Source organism: Lates calcarifer, linkage group LG1 (genome assembly GCF_001640805.2).
Source record: "Lates calcarifer isolate ASB-BC8 linkage group LG1, TLL_Latcal_v3, whole genome shotgun sequence".
NCBI lineage: Eukaryota > Metazoa > Chordata > Actinopteri > Centropomidae > Lates > Lates calcarifer.
In genome coordinates this window covers 3,170,358-3,192,265 of record NC_066833.1, presented here as the reverse complement: position 1 = coordinate 3,192,265, position 21,908 = coordinate 3,170,358, and the positions used below count along the sequence as shown (strand labels likewise).

General features: G+C 40.7%; 2 protein-coding genes across 10 annotated transcripts in view; one reads left to right on the top strand and one right to left on the bottom strand.

Annotated features, from left to right (window-relative positions):
- Nucleotides 1-4,251, bottom strand: part of dgkh (diacylglycerol kinase, eta) — a 49,817-nt gene extending 45,566 nt beyond the window's left edge. For 3 of the 9 annotated variants that reach the window (XM_018704393.2, XM_018704397.2, XM_051076855.1), the window contains exon 1: nucleotides 2,363-3,462. In XM_018704393.2, the coding sequence (XP_018559909.1) occupies nucleotides 2,363-2,644 (282 nt within the window). In that variant the 5' untranslated portion in view covers nucleotides 2,645-3,462. Of the gene's footprint in view, nucleotides 1-2,362; nucleotides 3,464-3,947 lie in introns of those variants that run through there. The other 6 variants (XM_018704394.2, XM_018704398.2, XM_018704396.2 and 3 more) reach the window with 4 other exon arrangements.
- A 684-nt stretch (nucleotides 4,252-4,935) lies between these two features.
- The window catches only part of vwa8 (von Willebrand factor A domain containing 8), a 61,405-nt gene continuing 44,432 nt past the window's right edge, over nucleotides 4,936-21,908 (top strand). Inside the window, 15 exon segments of the mRNA XM_018704404.2 lie at nucleotides 4,936-5,225; nucleotides 6,436-6,513; nucleotides 6,632-6,762; nucleotides 7,352-7,462; nucleotides 13,302-13,469; nucleotides 13,925-14,089; nucleotides 14,656-14,705; nucleotides 14,822-14,930; nucleotides 15,045-15,149; nucleotides 15,295-15,315; nucleotides 15,317-15,424; nucleotides 16,220-16,354; nucleotides 16,441-16,518; nucleotides 19,265-19,425; nucleotides 19,671-19,784. Of these exon segments, the coding sequence (XP_018559920.1) occupies nucleotides 5,087-5,225; nucleotides 6,436-6,513; nucleotides 6,632-6,762; nucleotides 7,352-7,462; nucleotides 13,302-13,469; nucleotides 13,925-14,089; nucleotides 14,656-14,705; nucleotides 14,822-14,930; nucleotides 15,045-15,149; nucleotides 15,295-15,315; nucleotides 15,317-15,424; nucleotides 16,220-16,354; nucleotides 16,441-16,518; nucleotides 19,265-19,425; nucleotides 19,671-19,784 (1,673 nt within the window). The 5' untranslated portion in view covers nucleotides 4,936-5,086.

The following is a 21,908-nucleotide window of genomic DNA, read 5'->3' as shown; positions in this document are numbered from 1 at the left end:
ATGGGCAAGCGTACACATGCACGCACAGACACACACATGCACACACAGTCCAGAGCTGAGCAAACAACCCAGTGGAACAACACTCAGTGAGTCAGTGCCTGCATGATCCATTAGTAACTCTCAGCATGCACACACACACTTTCTCACAGAAAAAAAATCCACTGACCCACACGACAACAACTCTGAGACCTTTGTTAGCACAATGTCAACATGCTAGGCACACTGATACAATTACAGTAGAAGTGCTTTATACCATTATGATAGCAGTATGACCTTATTTTAATGCATCATGTAACCTGCCATATAGACTTCTGCAGAACAGACTCTGGGCCCTCTGTCAGCCAATGCAATTAGCATCCCTTCTGTATACTCAGAGTGTATATCATGACTCATATCAGCCTGACTTTCATCTAGTTTTAAAAGTCCTGCTGTAACTTCAGAGGCGACAGATGAGTAAAGAATCACTGCGTGCATGAAAAAATCAACCAAAGATAAAAAGTTCCTCAGGAAATTTCTCCAAACATTGGCTGGATCTGTGTTTACACTTATACTCTATACTATATCAGCCTTTAGACTGGCTGGCTCTTGATTGAGTACAGCATAATAATTCTATAAACCTTATCTTTAAAAAGCTGAAAATCATTCTATCGTACTTTCATAATCCCTATTTATTATTTATTGAATTAAGAACCAAACATTTGCTGGTTTTAGCCTCTCAAATGTGAGGATTTGCTTGTTTTTCTGTTACACCTCACTATGAAAAACTTGAGTTTATGTTGGTTGAACAAGATGAGCAATTTAATTTTCAGGCTGCCAGTAAGCTCTGATGCGCATTTAGCATTAATATTACAATTATTAATTTTTTTAAACATTTTGTTGAAAGAACGCTTGATAGATTTTTTGAAAATACAATTAACTGATTCAATCAAAATGTACGTAATGTTTGTTGCAGCCCTGCCACATATCCTCTGGGTAGCACTACACTCACTGGTTGGGGAATTTGCATAAGAAAGGTATGACCAGGCACTCCTCCGCCCCAAGTCTCTAAATATACCCCCATGCTGAATAATGTAGGTGGGGTGGAGAGGAGCAGTCAATAATTAAGTGGATCCATTGGTGTGGGAGGACGGCACTCATTTACAGTGTAAAAGACAAGTGGGCCAAGAAAGCTTAGGTGTCAGAGGTAAGAATTAGCACAGCATCCTCTTACTTAGCCCTGCAGGTCAAATGCAGCACGATGCAGCAGATCGCTAACCCTGTATTTTATTTGTGAAACACTATTTATTATTTGAGCTTGATCTATCTTTCATATGTATACTTCACATTCTGTATTGTCAAACTGACATTTAAGTTAAGTTGCATAGAAGAAAAAAACATATAATTAATTTTAAACTCAAAACAGATTTTAGTTTATTGTGATGAGGGGTGAATGAAAAAAGGAACTATTCTGTAACTATTCTATCGTAAATTGGTTCATAGGCACATTTCAAACATAAAATCAAATGAGTTTATGGCTGCGACTAACAATTACTTTCATTATCGATTAATGTGCCAATTATTTTCTCAATTAATTGATCAATCATTTAATAATAAATTATATTAACAGCAAAAATACACCATTTACAATTGCTCAGAGCCCAGATGCATTAAATTTGTATGTTCGTCTGACTTATCCAAAGGGATACAATTTACTGTTAGGTTTTTCTTGCATTTTTGCATGAAAAATCAATTAACTGATTATCAACATAGTCACAGGTGACTTTTCTGTTGATCAACTGATCAGTTAATCGACTAATTGCTACAGCTCCAAATGAGTTGTATCTTTACTTGCAGGAAACTTACACTTAGATTTATTGAAGCAACAGGTTTTAACAAGTTTTTCTATTTTACGGCTGCACAGAAAAGGTCTGTTATTTTATGTATAAAAAAAGATAAAGTCATGGGCTTATCACTCTGGAAGAGCCCTGCAGTCTTGTTTTACATAAACCTACGTGGCAAAAAAGTAAAGACCACCAATACTGAACAGCCTCTGTGCTTCACTGTTACCTTGGACATCATTAGGACCTACAGGCATCAAACTCCACAACACACATCTCTGGTGAATGGCCCAGCCAGCAGGTGGGTCAAAATTGCAGGTCAGATAAATACAGCTCTGGTGCTGCTACAGAATCAGTGCCTTGCTCGGGGACAACCCAGCAGGGACACCCCTGTTTGCCCATTGATCATCAGGCTATCAACAAGCCACCCAGACGCAAGAGAGCATAATCCCAGTAAACACACAACCACGACATCTGACCGTGTGAAATCCAAGCCCAGACATCCCTGCGAGTAGTAGAGAGACAGAGACGCAGAGGTGTCTTACCTTGCTCCTGATCTGTCCTGAGGTGGACACTTTCCGGATGAGTTTCTGGGGGCCCTCCTGCTCTGCCTCGCTGTCAGAGGACTCGTCCGCAGCTCCGGAGCTGGCGACAGCGCCCACCACATGGGCATGGATTCCCGCCGCGGACGCCGGCCCTTTCTCCGGCTCCTGTCGAGGGGAGGGATAAAACCAGTCGGGGTTAGCCTTCGCCCGGTGCGCCGCTCCCTTCCTCTCCTGGAGGCGAGAGCTGCTCAGCGGCTGAGAAGCGTCTCTCCTCGCTGTCATCTCTCACTGTCTCTGTGATGAGGGCGGCTGTGTTTTCTGGAGTGTGTGTGGGCTGGTAAACGCATAGAGGATGTAGCATGTCGCGGCACAGTGGGGATGGGCTCCACAGCGTATAGCCCCCCCAGTCCCCGCTTGGCTGGCTGATGGTTATGGCTCCAGCCTACACGGCCAGTCCCGACTGAGGCTAGAGACCGCCTCATCCACTCCGTAAACCGGTGGACGACATATCCGTGGCATGGCAAACCCTAGCGGCTGTTTTACACAAGCACTGCATATCGTCACAGAAGTAAAATAACCAAAACCAAACCACTTTTACTTAATTTAATCTTTTTTACCCTCTAACCTGCAGCTGAGCTAAAAACTGTGCTCTAAGTAGGCGGTAACCACCAAACATAAATAGTATCACAATGTATCAATAAAAAGCTGCGCTCAGGGAGGTGATCAACCTGAAACACAACCTGAAATCAAATATTTGGCTCAGTGATGCTGTAATCCACAAAAAGGTTAAATCAGTCTTGTCATAATCTATTTATCCATTCGGTTAAGATGTAACATAGGAAATATGTGCATGCAGGAATATACAGCACTGAGTCTGAAGTGGTCAAGTCGTTGGATTTGAACAAAAAGAATATAAAATAAAAAGTTTCTTAAACAAGGTCTCATCCCAATCTTAATTAGTAAATCCTGGTCTGGATGTAACTGAACGACTAAATCTATTTAACATGACAGAGTTCACATTCATTTCCATGCAGCGGGCAAGACGAAATAGGACTTGGATTTAAGGAAATGGACAAGGATGGCCTCCTATAACGTAAAAAAAAAAAAAAAAAAAAAATCTCCCCTCGATTAGGAAAAGAGAAGAGAAGTCCCCGTTCTCTTTCATCTGAGAATAAATTCAACCAACCATGAAGTGTTGTCCATTAAATCAAAGGAAATCGAATTACTTATCAATTTGGAATCGTTTATGTATAAGCTACCTAAACATCGTCAATGCTTTGGTGTTTTTTGAAGTATAACAGTATTATAAAGAGACCAAGACATTATAAAGTTACATGTAAACGGGTTTTAGAATCGTAACCCACTGTGCAAATCACGGCAAAAGAAAGGAAAACACTAAAGGAACACAGAGAAACTGAAACACCTCCGAAGTGAAAGACACGGTCAGTACAAACTCGTAGACACAATAATACAGTAAGATAAGACGTCTAATTGTTTTCGGTCTTTGGGGAAACTGAGCAGACTCGTAGTAAAATGAGAAACGGAGTGATACAAACAAAGTCTCCAGTGTTGGATTTTTACTAACCAGTTCCTCCCAGGCAGGGCTGCGTGTGTAATGGTAGACATCCTCCATAGTCCCAGACCTCTCTGTCCGCTCCGGGGAGAAAAGAACCGAAATCAGGGAAAGGTGGAGGATTTCACAACCTGCCTTGCTACCCGGTTTACACCACTCATACGCGCACTGAAAAGACGGGATTTAATTCGCCTCGTCCTCCCTCCGCTACTACCACCACACCTCCACCACTTCTCTCCTCCTGCCCGCTCCGTCTCCCTCCGTTGTGCTCCTTGGAGGGGCCGAGCCTATCAGCGCTCCACGTGATAAATGTCAAACCCGCTTAAACGCGCGCGGGGCTCCGCTCGGTTTGTCACGGCCCCCGCCGGGGATGACACGCGCACAAGTCGGGTTTGTAAGGCTGTATATTGGCGTGTGCACGCGAGTGGGTCTCGTGTGTGCAGAGTGGCATTTTAATGACGTAATCGATTTATGTACTGTCTTTTCTTATCCAATGAATGAAATCATAGATTTTCACTCATTCCTCGTGTATTTGATTTATATGAGTTTATTCAAGCTACTCTGTCTCTTCACAGAACACAAAATATAATATTGTAGAGTTGATTTTAAAATTGTTTTGCTGCTCAAACCTATGAAACATACAAACATGTTACACAAACTGATACAAAATCGAAACACAAAAATGCACGGAGATAAAGTGTCATTATCATTAAAAAATATACTCTTCGAGTTGTCCTTTACCCAATAGGTTGTCAGTTTTTTAAATTTACTCAGACAGAAAAGCTATAGCTTAAAGAAATCATGGGTTAAATTGATAAAGAACGTATTCGTAGTCACATTCAATTCGAAACATTTATTACACTACTTTATTAACCCCAGCAAAACAACGCTTTATAGTTACAGTCACATGACGTTGTTATTAATGTTGTCAATACGATGTCGGAACGAACGGGACGCTTGTCAACAAATCACTACGGAACACTTTAGTAACGGACTACTTTGTCCCACTGTTATTATCTTCCGGCTCCAACAAAATGAGCTGACAACGGATGTTATGAAATGGGAATAAGGCCGGGCAGGACATAGATTGATTACAAGCTTATGGACTTTATTTCATACTATGTTTTGTATGGTAACAGAATAGTTTGAGTATGCTGGGCCAGATTTTATGTCGCGGTACAGCAGCGGCCGTCGCTGCGAGGAGGATGCGGAATATTTTGGGTTCTGTCCTGGGTAGAGACGGCTGGAGGTGGAGAACACATGAGGTCAAACTTCTCAACACATCCTCAGGTAACATGTCTGTAGTGATCAGTTATAACCAGTTATTACACCGCAGTCACAGCAAGGGAAGAAAGAGTGCACATTTAAAAGCTCATTTAAATCGGAAACAATACATTTCTGTCTATGGTAATAGCTAGCAAGATTAATAATTAGCTATTATCTTTGGACACTAGTGAAACTGTGTTACTGCACGCTGACACAGTGTTGGTAATATGTGTTTTCTAGCTGAACACATGTATGCGATTAGCATTTAACTTGGAACTGGGAATAAAGACAACACGTTTGCTTAGCTAATTAGGTGAAAGGTTAAAACCAGGTATTCAGTCATGTCAGCTCTTCTCACCGGCTAGCCCCAGTTTTAAGTACAGGTGACAGCTTATCATAGGTTTTACATTCTAAACATATGTAATTAGCTACATTGGAGGCAAAGAATTCATATTTCTTTCTTTAGTGGTTAATAAATCATTTCCTAATAATTCAAAGATCTGTAATAAGAAATTAATAAGAACAAATTTGGGTTTACCAGATTGTGGAGAATCCTATTCCAGCATGATACTTTAGTCTCACTTATTCCTTTAATTTATTCACCAGACCCCTCCCATGGACTGTTTGACCATGTCTTCTGGAAAAGGGCCTGCATGACATCTGGGCGAAAATCCATTTATAAACTAATTGTTAACATGTACAGCTGTACATAGGTTGTTTGACATCACTTAACTGCCGATTTTAGGACAGTTCAGTTTGTTCACAGTTTTCTTTATTTATTGTGGAACAACAATAATGGTTATACTCGTGTTGTACAAAAAGAGCAAGCTTATGTTACATTGGCTGCCATGTTTGTTTGGTTAAGAAGCTGTTGCATCTCAGCAAACAAACAGTTTCTTTGTCTGTTGGCCTTTTTTACAGCAGACATTTTGACTTGCCAAAGCAGGAAATGTAACTAATATCATTAACAATGGCTCTGTTCTATTAAAGTGGCCCACTAAACCATGACAGTGTGATAGTGATTCACCATGCACAATACCAGGACCCTGAATGAAGCAGTTAAATAAATTCAGGAATTTAGAAGTGTAATCAAAACAGCAATTAATGCTGCCAAAACTTCAAGCAACCAATTAGTCACCTGTGTTTTTATGTTGTTGCTGTGTCAAAGGTAACAGCCATGGCTAAGACCAATAAAAGTAAACTCTCATGTGTTGGTTACCCCCTCTTTTTCTAGGTGACACAGTAACGATCGGCGAGATCTCTTACAAACTCAAAACTCCGCAGAATCCAGAACTTGTTCCTGTCAAACACAGTATGTAATTATCTATCTGAGTGTTTACAGATGTTTGTACAAGATATATATCTGCATGGAATGAGAGGGGTGTGGTGGCAAAAGGGAAAACAAAAGTTACTAAATCTTTGTTTTTTAGTTTCAGATTCCCTGCCTCAGACAGTGGCTCAACATCTACGATGGATTATGCAGAAAGATGTTTTGGGCCAGGATGTGTTTCTCATTGGTCCCCCAGGACCCCTAAGACGATCCATAGCGATGCAGTACCTTGTGAGTGCACACAAAACACACATACACACAAACACACACACACACACACGGATAAGGCAAAACTGTGTTGTGACAGCATGTGAAACCGCTTATGTATTGAAGTATTTTTAAAACTATAACAAATCTATTTCAATCCCAGTCTCAGATATGAATGAAATAGTTTGTCACTGCCAATGTTGTAACATTTTTGTGAATAAACTTCCCCAAGAATATGTGTAAAATTCTTGGTTTATTGTCAAGAAATAAAAAAAAAAAAGATTTGAAGCACAAGTCCAGTAATAATGTCATTCATATTGTATATGTTATATTCCAGTCATCATGGATTGAACATGTAAAGGATCTTAATGATAATTGTATAGAAATGGGCACTAGACCAGCACATGTGACAAAATTAGCAGTGCTGTAACATCATAAAATAATGATAATAATAATGATCATTGAATACTCCAAATGAACAAATGAATGAACTTTACCAATAACTGTGTGCCTGAAGTACATCACCACTGATTAGTGCAGTTTGTATAGTTCAGCTTTTTCAAGGTTACCCAAAACACTCTGTGAGGCCAGATTTATCCTTGTTGTTGACCAGGAGTTGACCAAACGGGAGGTGGAGTATGTAGCTCTGTCTAGGGACACCACAGAGACTGACCTAAAACAGAGGAGAGAGATTCGCTCAGGGACGGCCTTCTACATAGACCAGGTAAGCCCCATGAGTGCTTGTAATTTGTATTTATTTATACACTGACTGACAAGCAGGGAAATTAAGGCAAGTTGGTGTAAAACCACTTTTCCAGATAAATCACTTTATTTGCAACCCTAGTCTGGTCAGTGTACTGATACTGATCGAGTGCAAGTGGCAGAAATTTTTTAATGTGAGGTGTGACCAGTGTCTCAAAACACTTCATGATAATGGGTGTGAGTGCAATAGGACTGTTTTTGGATAGGAGTGATAGTGGTAGACTTCAGGCATGTGGGGTTTGAAGACAGGTTCAGTGACAACCAATGACAACGTCCATAAAGCCCTCGACTAGCTGGACAGTGCTCGCTCCGAGTACATACTTTAATATGCGTGCTCACAAAATGTCCTTTAAGTGTAAATGTCTTTCTATATGTGTTACCCCTGTTGTAGACTTTTGACCTCTCCAGTACCCTGTACCTACCCTGTTCAGTGGATCCTGGAATAGGCTCTATCATTGTGTAAATCTAGTCATTACATAAATGACTAGATTTACACAATGTGGGCGGCTGCAGATATGTATTAATGAAGCAAAGATTCAAAAACAGACTCCTCTTAACTCCTCTCTATTTGCAGTCACTCAATGATTTGGTGTGTGCTGGGTTTACACAGGCCTGTACAAACATTCTTTCATTTTGCCTAAAGTTTTAGATTGCACACCATTAAACAAATTTTAATTCACAATAATCAAATTCTGGCTAAATATCTGTTTAATGCCACGAACAACTGATATGACCAATACTGAAAGGTCTATGATAAGAACATGGAGCACATCTATCACTGTGGTGTATTTTTTCCTCTAGCGAGATGTCCAGTTTTTTTAAGAAGGGTCGAACAATAATTGAACGTGCTTTAAGGCACAAGGCATTCAGTTACAGTAACACATAAAGTCACATCACCACAGTAGTGCCCTCTCATTCCAATCTGTTTCCTTCCATGCCGCTTTCTGATCGATCAAGCTATGCAAACGTACACCCCTGCGCTCTGCTGACTTTGTAAGTCAAGTAACCATGGAGACCAGCAGTTCCTCATTATCTAGGCTTGTTTCTCTAAGGAGAACTTTCTGTTCTTCATTCATCTCCACTCATTTCTCTGGGGTACAGAAAAACGATTATGGAAAAAAGACAAAACAAAACAAAAAAAACCCAAAATCCACATAAGACCATTAAACCCTGTCATTGATCTTCAAAGAGGCAGCAGTCATAAATGATGATATGCTGTGATAATTAACATTTACTCAGTCATGTCATTATTCACAGCTAATTAGCACATAGCTTCATCTGTGTAAAAAATAACTGGGTTGCATAACAGTTCAAACATCAACTCCATGGAAACAGGGAGAAGTTTTTCTTGTTTTATTCTTAGCACATTGATCCTGTAGACTTTACTCATAAACCTGGTCTTCTGGAACAGAAAAAGCTCATGGCTAATTAGTTTGAGTTTCTTATAATTAGACTGAAGCCAGAAGGGAGTTCAGTTACTATAGAGTGTCAGTTGTTTTTGCAGTTAGGTGTGTTACAAATAAGTTACATAAAATAAATGGACACACAGCTGAAGTTTTTCCATATCTTGAAGACCAGAAACCCTCTTTTAATTCTATCTGCCGTACATCACAGTCTAATTCATAAATAGGGCTATTCTGAGACTGAGTAATCAACTAAATGACTTTCTAATCTGAAGCACTAGGACAGGTACAGTATGTGTGTTCTGACTGCAGTCTATTTTGGAGGATGTGGTGTCATTTTCTAGGCGCTGCATAATTAGACACACTGCCTACAAATGTGTACCTTGGTTAAATCTTGCATGATTGGCAGCAGTGTGAAAAAAATTACACTAAATCATTTGCTGTGTCTCAGTTCCATGCTACATATTCATGTACATATTCATACATATTCATTCATTCATGTTTTGAGCATGGGAATTTTAAGGTTTGAAAAGTTAAAAAGTAAACATATTAAAAAAATCTGCAAACATACCTAAAAATGCTGGACATTTGTGACTCTCTGCATAACATTAATATGTTATAGTGAGACAGGCTGAGGAACATCTAGAAAAACTGAGGTGTTAAATCTTTGGGAAAACATGTTTCTTTTTATTTCTGAACTGCCAGTGGGAGTCTTCCCAGAATGCACTCTAAAAAGCAGTGACTAGAAGCAGCACAATAACTACTGTTCTGCTTCTCTCCACATAGTGCTGATGGTTTTCAGGTGTCAGACACAGCTGCAAGTAGTAAAATTAATAGGGGAAAGTTTGATTAGGTTTGCCACTAAACAAACATAGACAACAGTATTGGTTGTTGTCAGAGCTTGCTCTACATAAATTAGACTTTCCTTTATTGGACAGTGACAGTAGGGAGATGACAGGAAATGAGGAGCGAGAGAGAGGGAATGACATGCAATAAAGGTCCTTGGTCAGACTTGAACCAGAGACACTGTGTTTATGGTCAGGCATGCTAACCTCCAGGCAGTCAGGGTGCCACATCTTATCAATACTTAATGTCATTAGCTGCAGCTGTGTTTTGCTTGTTATGACACCTTTTTGAAGAGTACCCCGAGAAGCACATGTAGCTTTAGTTACAACAGCATGTGTTTCACGGTTTGTATATTTTATTTTTCAAGATTCATTACACTAGCTTACCGTACTCCAGAGAGCTGTTCTGTTGTTGTGACCTAATAATCGAGTGTTGTCTTGAAATCATGTACTAAACTTCCAGCATTGGTGGTTTGATTTGATTGACCAATGCAGAACAATTGATTTTGTTTAAACCACAAATCCCTTGTCACAAGTGCAGGCGTGCTGCTGCTGCACAACACCCATGACACCCAGTAAACTAGTGGTGTCAAGTTGCCTCACTGTCTATGTTACGCCAAAAAAAGAAACAAGATGAGCACTTCTAACAAATATTCATGTGTATATCCTGGTCCAAAGTCTTTGGAGTTGTTTCTGAATGATTAAACTGTTTCTTCTCTGTCCACTGATGATACAGTAATGTATCTACCAAGATACATCGTCTATTTCCTGAAACAAGGAAAACTAGCCAGCCCCTCTAAGTCCCTGAGGCTCATCCGCCTCCCACCTTCTCATCAAAATGAAAACAGGTGTCCTTTGTTTCCATGGAAACAGCTCATGAATAGATACAGCATTATTGATAGTACTAATGGGTGTGAAGAGATTGCTTATTTCTGGTCTTCCTCAAACCTCATGGAATCTTGTGCTATCTCATGAAATGTGTTGGGCAAGCTATGTGTGTGCTGGTTTATGAGATGGTGTATTTGATAAAACTTGGAGTTGATTTTTATTTTCTGTGCCTGTGGGTGCGATTAGTGAGTGTATGTACACATTAAAGTATCTGACACTTGTTTTGTGTGAGGGTTTGAAGACATGTGGGTGCAAATAAGCAAGTTTCTCTCTGGTGTTGTAGGAGGTGTGTGTTTGTGTGTTAACTAGAACATCTACGTATTCCTCAGGGCCCTGTGCTGATTTGAAGCCCTATATTCAGACTTAACGTGTCAGTCCCTGCGCTTACTCTGTTCCTTCCCTCCCATCCCTCTACCTCACTACTTCACTTTCGGTTTCTTCAGTTCTTGCTCCCCCCCCCCAAGTTTCTTTGAAGGATGCAGTCACATGGATGTAACCACATGCATGTTGTATTTTTGACATCTCCAGTAGTCACCTCTCTCCAGTTAGCAGGCTGTTATGTAAGACAGCTTACCTCAAACCCACACTGTACATAAGTCTCTTTTATAGTAATAAAAAGCTTACCACCTCCACTAGAGCTGGATTTAAACCAATAGGTAGCCACTGCAGCAAGTTCTTTTTTAAGCGTAATTAATTGGATGCACTTTCTAAGCAATATGTTGGTCACATGTAGCGAGTAAACAACCAAACCACCCTATTCAAGGGCAAGCCCTCAGCGCAATGTACAAACCTGAGACAACTGGGCATCAAAACAAGGCAAAGCCAAACAAAAGTTAATTTATTTTTATTTATTTATAATTATATTAGTTAGTTAGTAAATTATATTAGTAAGTTATTATATTATTAATAAGTTATTACTTAATGTGCAAAAAGTGAAGCAGAGTGGGCCTAGAGAAGGAAAAAATGTCACTAGCATGGTTAATATTGAATTAACACAAAACTGCATGTGTTGAGGTGAGAACAGGAACATTTGTTGTAAAAATAGAAACCAATAAGCAGGTGTATGGGCCCCACAGATTGAACAGAACATTTGTTAAACATCAGAGATGTATGACTGCAGCAGACCCAAAACTAATGGTAGCCTTGTAAGTGTGGTTGTGTGTGATTATACATCTGTAAACTACAACTGAGACTGGTGCAACAGTTGATTCTGCTGCAGGAGGCTTTCCAGTAGTTTTTGTGGAGTTATTATTTGTTATTGTTTTTATTTATTATTACTGTTAGCTACAGTTACAATCAAATTCATGTACTTGATAAGTAATCATAAGCCTCATCGTCCCTACTGGTTTTTCTCTTTATTGGAACAGTTTAACAGTGAAACAGGTATTAAATTACAATTCATGTGGTATTAAAAAGGTCTTAAACAGTCTTACATTTAATGTGGTGAACACTACTGCCCTGCAGGCGTGAGAGACAGATATGTGAAAGCTCAAATTGTATCTGAATATTTTATGCTTGGTATCTTCTTGGTCTCAGTTGTGTTATATTTGCTATTTCATGGCTCAGAACTTCTATTAAAGCATACAAACAGTAACAATGATTTGTGTGTGTAACAGTTTACAAATGGTCCTCCCAGTCAGTTGTACATTTTGGTCTTACAATAAACAAACAGTTTGGAAATAAAATATCACCCCGTCACATAAAAATCCTGCAACAGTTATTGTTTTGTGCATGCACACAAGATCAAATCTGTGTGTTCATGAAGGAACTGGGTGAACACTGGGAATACAATATGGAATGACAATAAAACATTACATACCCCATAGACAGTGTAGCAGATTATATGAAATATTGTATCCATCCACCTCTCTATAACATCCATTGCTGAGTGTTTGCTAAATGCTTCTCAGTATTTTTGTAGTCTTTTCTTTTCTCTGCACAGTTAGTGTCAGGCAGAACACAAGGCCTGTCTGTGCTTCCCCGTCTCTCTCGCCATCCTGCGTCACTTACATTTCTAACAATTATCTGATTACAGCGTTGGTGCCGAAAATGGATCAAGAGTTAAATATAGAGCATCTGGTCCTCACTATAGTTTTATGGCTCTGCCTCCCACACAACCTGCCACGTATTTACATGTTAACCTAATTACATGGCCGCTCGCTCTGCGGTCCACCCAGACAGCTAAAGTTTCCTGCCTCTTGACGTCAGATGTGCTTTTTGATTTCTGTAGAAATGTGCTTCTGCACACACATATACTGTACATGTACACACACACACGCTGTATAAACTAAACCAAGTAGAAATAAGTTTGATCCCAGATTTTGTGGTAGAAAATAGGCCTTCCAAAAACAGCTGAGACTGTTTTGAAGCGTGGTTTGGAGTGGTTTGGAGGACATTCTGAACACAATAAGCTGAGGACATCCTCAGGAAAGGCTTTATGGCAGGCTCATATTGTCATTAGAGCACAGGCAGTAAGAACTAATGGACAGTCAGATTGCTCTTTGTATAAATGCTTTTAGCCTTGTTAACATCTACACCGGGTCAGAGGCTGTGCTAGTTAGTGAAGAAGCAGATTTTACCTGAGGTTGGACTGATTGATTAGACCTTTCCTGATACCAACATCTTCCCCTGCACTGGTCTCAACTTCTAATATGTTTGTCCCCAGTGTGCTGTAAGGGCAGCAACACAAGGTCGAGTCCTGGTCCTGGAGGGGCTGGAGAAGGCAGAGAGAAATGTTCTGCCTGTGCTTAACAACCTCCTGGAAAACAGAGAGATGCAGCTGGAGGACGGACGCTTCCTCATGTCAGCTGAGCGTTACGACAAGCTGCTGCAGGTCAGTGCAGCACATTTGCCTTCATGAGTCAAACACACTTGCATTCAAGTTATAACAGTGATAAACTTTTTGAAGCAGACAACAGCTAAGGGTGACAGACTTCACTCCTCTGTACCTCTTATCCAATTTACCATGGTTTACATTTAAGAAAATAATTATTTTTCATGATCACGGCTGTTGTTTATGGAGCCATATCTATCTGAATCTTCACACTTAAGCAGTGAATTTTCACACTACTCCTACAGTGCTATTCTTGTGTTTAGATAGATATTAAGATAGAAATGCTCTTGCCATAAATACTTTGTGACATTCAGAGTCTGTACTTGTTACATGCAGCTACATGCCTACCACCATGTTCCCTAAAACTGCATTTAATATAGAATATGTAAAATGAAAGAAATTTGCTAAGTTATATACAGTACAAAAGGAGTGTTTTGGACCTTGATGCATTGCAGGAGCACACCAAAGAGGAGCTGGACAGCTGGAAGATTGTCCGTGTAAGTGAGGACTTTCGGGTCATCGCTCTTGGTCTTCCTGTTCCCAAATACAAGGGCAACCCACTGGATCCTCCTCTCCGCTCACGCTTCCAGGCCAGAGACATCTATTACCTACCGTTCAAGGTCAGTCCAGGAATTTACAGATTATCTAACACCAGAAGTTTCCCACCTCCAAAATGCCGTAAGAGAAAAGGAAGTGGCAAAAGGGGAGACGATAACTTGTTCTTTTTACTGATCCTGTTTTCATTACCCTGTGTAATCCACATAACACACTGTACACAAAATTCATTGGATCTACGTAATTTATCGAAAAATAGTCCCTATAAAAGGTTCACTGCAAGATCTGTGGTTTCATGCAGAGGCAGTTGGACATAGCACTGCTGAATTTTGTGTTGAATGTAATTTTTCATTGTTTTTAGTTAGGGTGAAGTGTCTCTTTGTTTTGTAGTTTTTCAGAAACAAGGTCTGAAAATTTGGTAGACTACACCAGTTATTTCAATGATATGCCGCATCATTTTCAGATTGTACCCACATCTTGTGAACATTTATTAGGCTGTCACTTTCTGTCCTCTGAATTGTGCCCCAGAGCTGTTTTTTTTTTTTTTTTTACTTAGTGGCACAAGTGCTCCTAGAGAGACATAAGTGTAAACCCTGCAGCTATTCTTATCTTGATATTATTTTCTTTTCAGGACCAGTTGGAGCTATTGTACACAGCAGGACCAAACGTTGGTGCAGAGAGGTACATTAACAGTAAACACTCAGTGAAACTAAGACCTTTTAATGAGTATTCTTTTGTTGTCTTTGAAGATTCAGTAGTTCTACATGTACAGTATTCATTTATATCCTGTGTGTCAGGGTGTCCCAGCTGCTGTCACTAGCCACCACACTGTGCTCCCAGGAGTCATCCAATCTGGGCCTTCCTGACTTCCCTGTGGACAACCTGCTTCCTGCCCTCCACGTGCTGGTGAGAATCCAGGAATGATAAATCCTAGAGGAGAGGGCTATTAAAAAGGAAAAAAGACATCTGTTCGTCCATGGATACTAGTATCCAATGCTTTTCTTTTGTGTGTTCTGGCAGAATGCCTTCCCCATGCTGTCCTCTCAGCACTTAGTCCAGAGACTTTATCCCTACAACAGTATTTTGGGCAAGGATGGGCGCACAGCTGTTGAGGGTGTACTCAGTGTAAGTCAAGATATGAACCACCATAATGTTCCTAACTGTTGTCTGCATGTGGTTGTTACGTTGTTATGGTCTCAACATAAGATAAGACACATTATTCAAATGCATTCATTCTGGCCTACATGCACTCTGTTGCACTATTTCATAGAGATTTGAGCTTTTGGATGGTCGCCAGTCAGCCAGCACCCAGCGCCATCATGGGTGTGTCTGTGACAAGGGAGCTTGAGGGTCGTGCAGATGTCACATTACGTGTCGCAGACAAGGACGTCACCTTTCAGGTACCAGTATACTGGCTGTACGCAGTATAAAACTAAAGCCCCAATCTGGTATGCAGACCATGTAGACTGAACCATAAAGCTTTTGTGGGGTGATGGGGTCCTTTATTCTGATTGTGGATTGGATGGCTTTGAGGACATAAAGCACTGTCCCTGCTGCAAGCCACTATTGTTGCCCTGAGGAGTTTCCTTGTAATTATTTGAAATCCTGCATTATTTATCTGCAGGTTGCATTCTGCAGTCTCCATCATCCCTGACTTAAGTGGTCAGTTGCTGTATTTCTTGCTGCCTTACCACAACCTGTGGTACGGTATAATAACCACACCAGGCCTTCTATGGTTTCCCTGAGAGCTCAGTGCAAACACATTTAAATAGACAAAACACAAGCAAACCAGTGAGATAACATCTTCATCAACTTGAAAACACATAAAACACAAAAATTGAGAACTTGGTGTTGGAACTAAAGCAGCAACACCACCATATTCATCAAATTCTGATCTAAAAAAACAGTTTCTGAGTCTGTGAGTCATACATTTCACAGAGATGTGTGTTGTCCCACAGCAGGCCACACACAGACACACTGTATCAGTAGCTTTGGTTCTGTTTTTCTCATGGATTGTTTGATAGAACTATCTTGTTGGAACATACAGTATATTTTGTTCCCAGTCATGTGTTAGTGATGCTGATAAGTCTGTGAATCATGGTTTATTTAAAGGAATACTTTTCCACAACTGTTATAGAAAGATGAAGCTGCTGGTTGGTCTTTTTCAGTTATTTCCTCTCTCCATCAAACTGCAGGTCCCAGCGGGGACCAAAGAGCCACGTCCACCCAACAGTAGCCCCAACTTCATCAGTACACCAAGCCACGCCCAGCTGTTGTCTGAGATGATGCAATCACACATGGTTAAGGACATATGTCTGATAGGAGCCAAGGTAGCCAACACAGTGTATAGTATGCTGTAGACACACATGGTGAGTGTGATCTCTGGTTTTAATCAAAATAATTTTATATTCTCTAGGGTTGTGGAAAGTCAGTGCTCGCCCGAGAGTTTGCTGAGATGCTGGGTTACAGCATTGAGCCGGTCATGCTCTACCAGGTAAATAAAAACTGGTCTTTTAAAGATTCAGACTGTTTGTTTTTTCAAGTCTGGAGATATCTACCTTTATTACCTATGAAAATACCACGGGACATGTGATGCAATAACGTGTAAATACCTAACAGAGCGTTTCTTTTTATGTCAAAGCCCACAAATAAATGAGACATGTCTCATGTCTTTTACCAGCTGTCCCTCTTATGACCTGTATTAGAAAAAATAAGTAATAATATTTATAAAAATAGGATTATATTTTCAGTTCATGCTTTCATAATGTGTTTGTCATCTCTATACATCCATGGAGCAAGCAAATGTTGTAGCTGTGTCACTTTTGTAATAAAGCTGGGGAAAGGGAAAGGAAGCGCATCACTGGCAGAGACTCATAAAGTTTGTGACTTGTGATGTCACAGAGTAGACTTTAACCAATAGGGAGGGAGGAGAGGCAAAGAAATTGCACACAGCAGGAAAGGGGTATTTCTGTGAAAGGAGAACCTTCTGAAGTAAAAAAACATTTGATTAGGTTTTTCAAGCAAAAATGCTGAACATTTGCTGGGTCCAGTTTCTCAAATGAAAGGGTTTGCTGCTTTTCTTTGTCTTATGTGACAGTGGTTGGGCAAAACAATCACTTTCAAGATGTCTCCTTGGGTTGTGGGAAATTATAAGATAATTTATTTGATATTTTCTAGACGGTTGAAAAATCAAGAAGATAATCAAATTAATTGATAATGAAAATAGTCATTAATGGCAGCCCTACATCTCACACATGTAAGATCAGTGGAGTAGTAGGATGGAGTAAGTTTGTCTGAAAGACGCACATGTGGCTTCCATTACCTGGGCCTCAGGCCCGTCAGGCCTGAAACTGACACTGACTGGAGGATTGAGAGCAGAGAGGGGCTGCTACAATATATATTTCTATGAATATAAACATTTGTAAGATGTTCCCCTATGTGTGTGTGCGTGTGAGTGACTGTGGAATGTAGTCAGCAGGGTGATTACCATACAGGAAGCGGGTGTGCAGAAGCTTTATGTATTGATGCATCATGCTGCAGCTATTTTTAGCTGGCTGAGGTCAGGGGTGACTTGTGCTGCGGGAATTGCAGAATCCTTTGCCGTGCAATTCATCTTGTCAGTTCTGAAAATCCCATTTTTGGAAAACAAAGTGGCATGTAAGGCTAGAGTGGAATATTTATTTATTTAGTTAGTTTAGATTCACATTAGCCGCTGTGTCGTAACAGTGACCTTCTCTTCCTGGGGTCTCGAGTGCAGTATAAATGTTGTACTGTAATAATCACAAAAATTTAATTTAGTTTCCCTTGCTAACTGAACACAGGGGCTAGAGAGGAAGCATGATATATTAACATGTGTAACATATTACATGTACAGTACTATGCTGATATTTATCAAAGAATAGACTTTAATGTCCCCCATTCAGAGGCTTACATAGATGTCCATTATAGGTGTACTTTCAGTCAGAGCCACAGCTACTTACATTTACAAATCCACCAAGCCAGACTCAATTCAGCCTTGTGTATTATGGAAAGCAGCTTTGAAAAAAGAAAGAGCTGAAAGGAGAAGGTGAATGTGTGACCAGTTATGCTCCTCTCATTACAGATGATTAGCTGAATTAGACACCTCCATAAGTCACAAAGGCCTGTTCTGGTGACACATACACAAACCTTCTAAACCAGGAGCAATACCACAATTTAGAAATACTCCATTACATGTAGAAGTATTCCATTCAAAATGCAATTAAGCAGTAGTATGCAGCTGGTTTCTGGTGTGAATTTCTATATTTGGGGGGTGATTCATATGATAGTGTTTGTTTTACTGTTTTGTATGATGAGTCTTAATCGGAAAAATAACAAATAACTTCATGTGTGCTTTAAATTTGTACAAAGTACAGCACTTTAGCAAATATACTTTGTTACTTTCCACCTCCGCATCAGGGAGGTAAAAGTAGCAACTGTTACATAACTGGCCACGGTATGGAGAATGGCCTCTCGACAAGAGATGTAACCTCCAAAACAATTCTGGAAACATCACCAAAACTTTGCATGTGTGTCAGCGACATAACAAGCAAATCCTCCATTGCTGGTCTGTACCAGGAAAGAGCAATTAACTATTGCTATTATAAATGTCAGAGGAGCTAGGACAAATGAGCATCCAAGACATCCTCCTGGCCTTTGCCTGTCTGACCTCACTATTGTGGCTAAAAAAGTTGTCCATTTATGTCTCTTACCTGCCCTTCCAGCTCATGAGAGCACCAAATGTAAAATACAGGGCCTGTTTTTCTTGCTGTGGAGCAGTTACCAGTTCAGTAGTCACTGCCTGGAACAAATTGTGCAACTCCGCTTGTCTTCCCTCCTCTACTCTCTGTCTCTGCTGTGACACAGTAGCGTGATAGCGAATATGACAGTCTTGCTCCACAGACGTTTCCGCCCGAACAGAAATGTGCCATTAACTGTTATCTGTAAAGCGGAGACATCAAGTCTAGCAGTATGGCCAGATCATCTGGAGATGCAGTCAAAGGAGAAAAACTAATGTTTTAGTGATTGCCAGAAAATTTCAGCTTTATCCAGTTTTGTTGTGTGATAGTAAACACACTTGCACACTGGACCACTTCTGCTCTCAATCCCTTCACCTCCGTTAATTTTGCCACTTCTTTGTCCATTTCTTTCCCTCCTTGCTTCCTTTCCTTACCTAACCTGCTTCTCTTGTGCTCCTTTTACTCTGTGACTTTCTCCTCCAGGACATGACAGCCAGGGACCTTCTCCAGCAGAGGTACACCCTCTCCAACGGAGACACAGCGTGGAGGCCATCTCCACTGGTCACTGCTGCCATTGAGGGCAAGCTGCTGCTTCTGGACGGTATACACAGGGTCAACCTGGGAACCCTGGCTGTGCTGTCCAGGTACTTCACTTTGTTTCCATGATTTGCTTGCTGTGTTATTTTTAGAACGTTATGTTGATATTATTGCTTGTACTCTCTTCTATGTTCTGTGTTATCTTTTTTATAGTTATATGCTGTTGTTCATCTTAATCTGTTCTACTTCAAAAGATTTGTTATGGCTGCTTTTCAGAGGTGAAGTTAGCTGGTGCTGTAAATACAGACACACACACTGTTCTCAGCTCATTCCGCTGTGTTCTGTGTCCCAGGTTACTCCATGACAGGGAGCTGGATCTGTACGATGGGACCAGGCTGCTGAGGTGGGACAGATACCAGACACTAAAGGAACAACTGCAGTTCAGTGACGAGCAACTACAAGAGAGGTACACACACACACACACACACACACACACACACACACACACACAGGTCAGTACATAGCGGATTGTGGATTATGTGCTGGAAAGGTATTTGTGTCAAACATGGGAACACAACAAAATATGATCCCTTGCTTTTCAAAGACAACAATAACCACATTCAGCATTATCTCTGCAGCAGGAAGAAGGGTGTGTGTGTGTGCATGTGTGTGTGTGTGAACTAGACATGGCCAGAGAGTGGCACTCAGATTTGTGATGTTAGATAGATTCCCTACAGTCATCACCTCTCACTCCTTGGGCATATCTTCTGGATCAGTTTTCTTACCATCCCACTTATTTTGAACCTCCTGTCAGGGAGGGAGCCATACCAGGTGTTCAGACTGAAAATAGCCCAGAGTTAAAAGAATGCTTGAGTCTGCAGTGGTGTAGAGGAAAACAGGATCTAGGCTACGAAGCCTAGTTTTAATAATAGATATGTGAGTTTGAAGGTTTATTAGACACCAAAACACTGCACAGTGGTATTTACTGCTTGGCCTGAATATATTGTAAGTGAATGACCGTTGTTGGTCTTGACCTTAACTTCCCCCTGTATCTGACTTATGAAGTGTGTGTGTATGTGTGTGTGTGTACATGCACATTTGTATGTGTATGTCTTAAAAACCCACCTAAGTTGGCAGGAAGGATGTTTGTGGTGGGGCGTCTGGGCTGAAATAAACCCACTTCCTCTTCCTCCACTCCTGTGGCTCAGACAAAACGTGTGTGCATGGTGTGTGTGTGTCCACCAGGATTTTACTGTACGTTACAGATTTACACAGGTTTCAGGTTTTTACTGAGCATTTTATTAGGAACACCATACCAATACTGGGTTCCACATTCCTATGAGGTTCCATGACATGATTGAATCACATCATGAATCACATCATCTCTGCAGGTTTGTCAGCTGCATATTCATGCTCTCCTGTTTTACCACATCCCAAAGGTGTTCAACTGGATTCAGATATGGTGACTGGGGAGGTCACTGAAGTTCTCTGATCTCACTGTCATGTTCATGAAACCAATTTGAGACAACTTTTGCTTTGTGACATGGAGCATTATCAAACTGGAAGTAGCCATCAGAAAACAGTAAATTGTGGCCATAAAGGGATGAACATAGTCAGCAACAATGCTCAGATCGGCTGTGGCTTTCAAATCATGATTGATTGGTATTAAAGAAATATTCCCCACACCATTACACCAGCAGCGGCAGCCTGGGCTGTTGAAACAAAGCAGGTTGGGTCCATGGATTCATGCTGTTGACACCAAATTATGAGCCTCAGCAGAAATTCAGATTCATCTGACCAGGCTACAGTTTTTAACTGTCCAGTTTTGGTGAGCCTGTACCCACTGCAGCCTCAGATTTCAGTCCTCTGCTGTTGTAGCCCATCAGCCACAAGATTGTTCCTTCTGAGATGCGTCTCTGCTCACCACAGTTGTAAAGCATATCTGAGTTATCATGGCCTTTCTGTCACTTCCAACCAGTCGGTTCTCCTCTGACCTCTCTCATCAACAAGGTGTTTCCGTCCACAGGACTGCTGCTGCCTGGATGTTTTTTGTTTTTTGCACCATTCTGAGTAAGAAATCTAGCAGCCCGTCTGGCACCAACAATCATGCACAGTCACTGAGTCACAGACATCACATTGTTTTCCAATTCTTAAGTTAGATGTGAACCAACCCAACAGCATAAACTAACCCTAATCCAGATTTGGCAATTTCCTTTAACCTTAATGATGTTTAAATTAAATGTATTCATCTGACAACATTATAGGACTAAATAGAGGGAGCAAGACATGGAGAAAGTGAATGTGAAAACAAGCAAAACAAGTATATAGTGGAATGCAGTGTATGGTTAAGCCCAATAATAACAGCCTCTGATATCTTTGTGTATACACGCATCCAGTGATGATGATGGTTAGCGCCTGCTTCCGCCCACATTAGAGTAAATATATCCTGTTGCAGTGTGGATGTCTCTGTGGGGTGATCGAAATGGACTTTGCTGTCCTCTTGAATCAAAGAATTACACAGCCAGCTGTCAAAAGTCATGCTCCTGTTCCTGACATAGATTGGGTAGGACACACTCACACACTCACTCAC